General features: G+C 61.9%; 1 protein-coding gene across 1 annotated transcript in view; it reads left to right on the forward strand.

Moving 5' to 3' along the window:
• The window catches only part of LOC104392014 (thyroid hormone receptor alpha), a gene marked incomplete at both ends in the record, with an annotated part of 1018 nt that continues 221 nt past the window's right edge, over positions 1-797 (forward strand). The window contains 3 exons of the mRNA XM_010001370.1: positions 1-150; positions 525-671; positions 768-793. Coding sequence (XP_009999672.1) covers positions 1-150; positions 525-671; positions 768-793 — 323 coding nt within the window. The remainder of the gene's footprint in view (positions 151-524; positions 672-767; positions 794-797) is intronic.

Raw genomic sequence — 797 nt, forward strand, 5'->3', positions numbered from 1 at the left:
GGGCGGCGGCGGAAGGAGGAGATGATCAAATCGCTGCAGCATCGCCCCAACCCCAGCGCAGAGGAGTGGGAGCTGATCCACGTGGTGACCGAGGCCCACCGCAGCACCAACGCCCAGGGCAGCCACTGGAAGCAGAAGCGGAAATTCCTGGTGAGGGCACAGGGATGGGGAGCCCACCACCACCCCCCCCGACCCCTGCCCTGGCTGGTGGCAGCTGAGCACTCACACACTTGGTGCCTACATGACAGGCAGTGCTCAGTGTCCATGCACCAAGGGGGTGGTTGGAGTCAGGGGTTTGGGATGTCACCCGGTGTCCTTGAGCCTGTCACCCCCAGAGAGGTTAAGGGGTGAGCAGTGACCGAAGGGGACAGCTGTGGCCCTGTCCCCACCGTGCTGGCACACAGCTCCCTCTTCTGGCTGCTGCCCCATGCCGAGCCCTGCCTTAGTTTCCCCCACCATGATGGGGATCCCTGCGGGGGACACGGTCACACCGCATCCCCCAACCCTGCTGTCTGTTCCCACAGCCTGAGGACATCGGCCAGTCACCCATGGCCTCCATGCCCGATGGGGACAAAGTCGACCTGGAGGCGTTCAGTGAGTTTACAAAAATCATCACCCCGGCCATCACCCGCGTGGTCGACTTTGCCAAAAAACTGCCCATGTTTTCAGAGGTAAAGGGGGGACTGAGGGGAGAGGGGGCAGCAGGGCTGAAGCTGCAGCAGTTTCCCCACAAAAAAAAAACCCTGACACTGTTTTCCTCCCGCCAGCTGCCTTGTGAAGACCAGATCATCCTGCTG

The sequence above is a fragment of the Chaetura pelagica genome, unplaced genomic scaffold, assembly GCF_000747805.2.
Source record: "Chaetura pelagica isolate M959 unplaced genomic scaffold, ChaPel_1.0 scaffold2887, whole genome shotgun sequence".
NCBI classification, from domain to species: Eukaryota; Metazoa; Chordata; class Aves; order Apodiformes; family Apodidae; genus Chaetura; species Chaetura pelagica.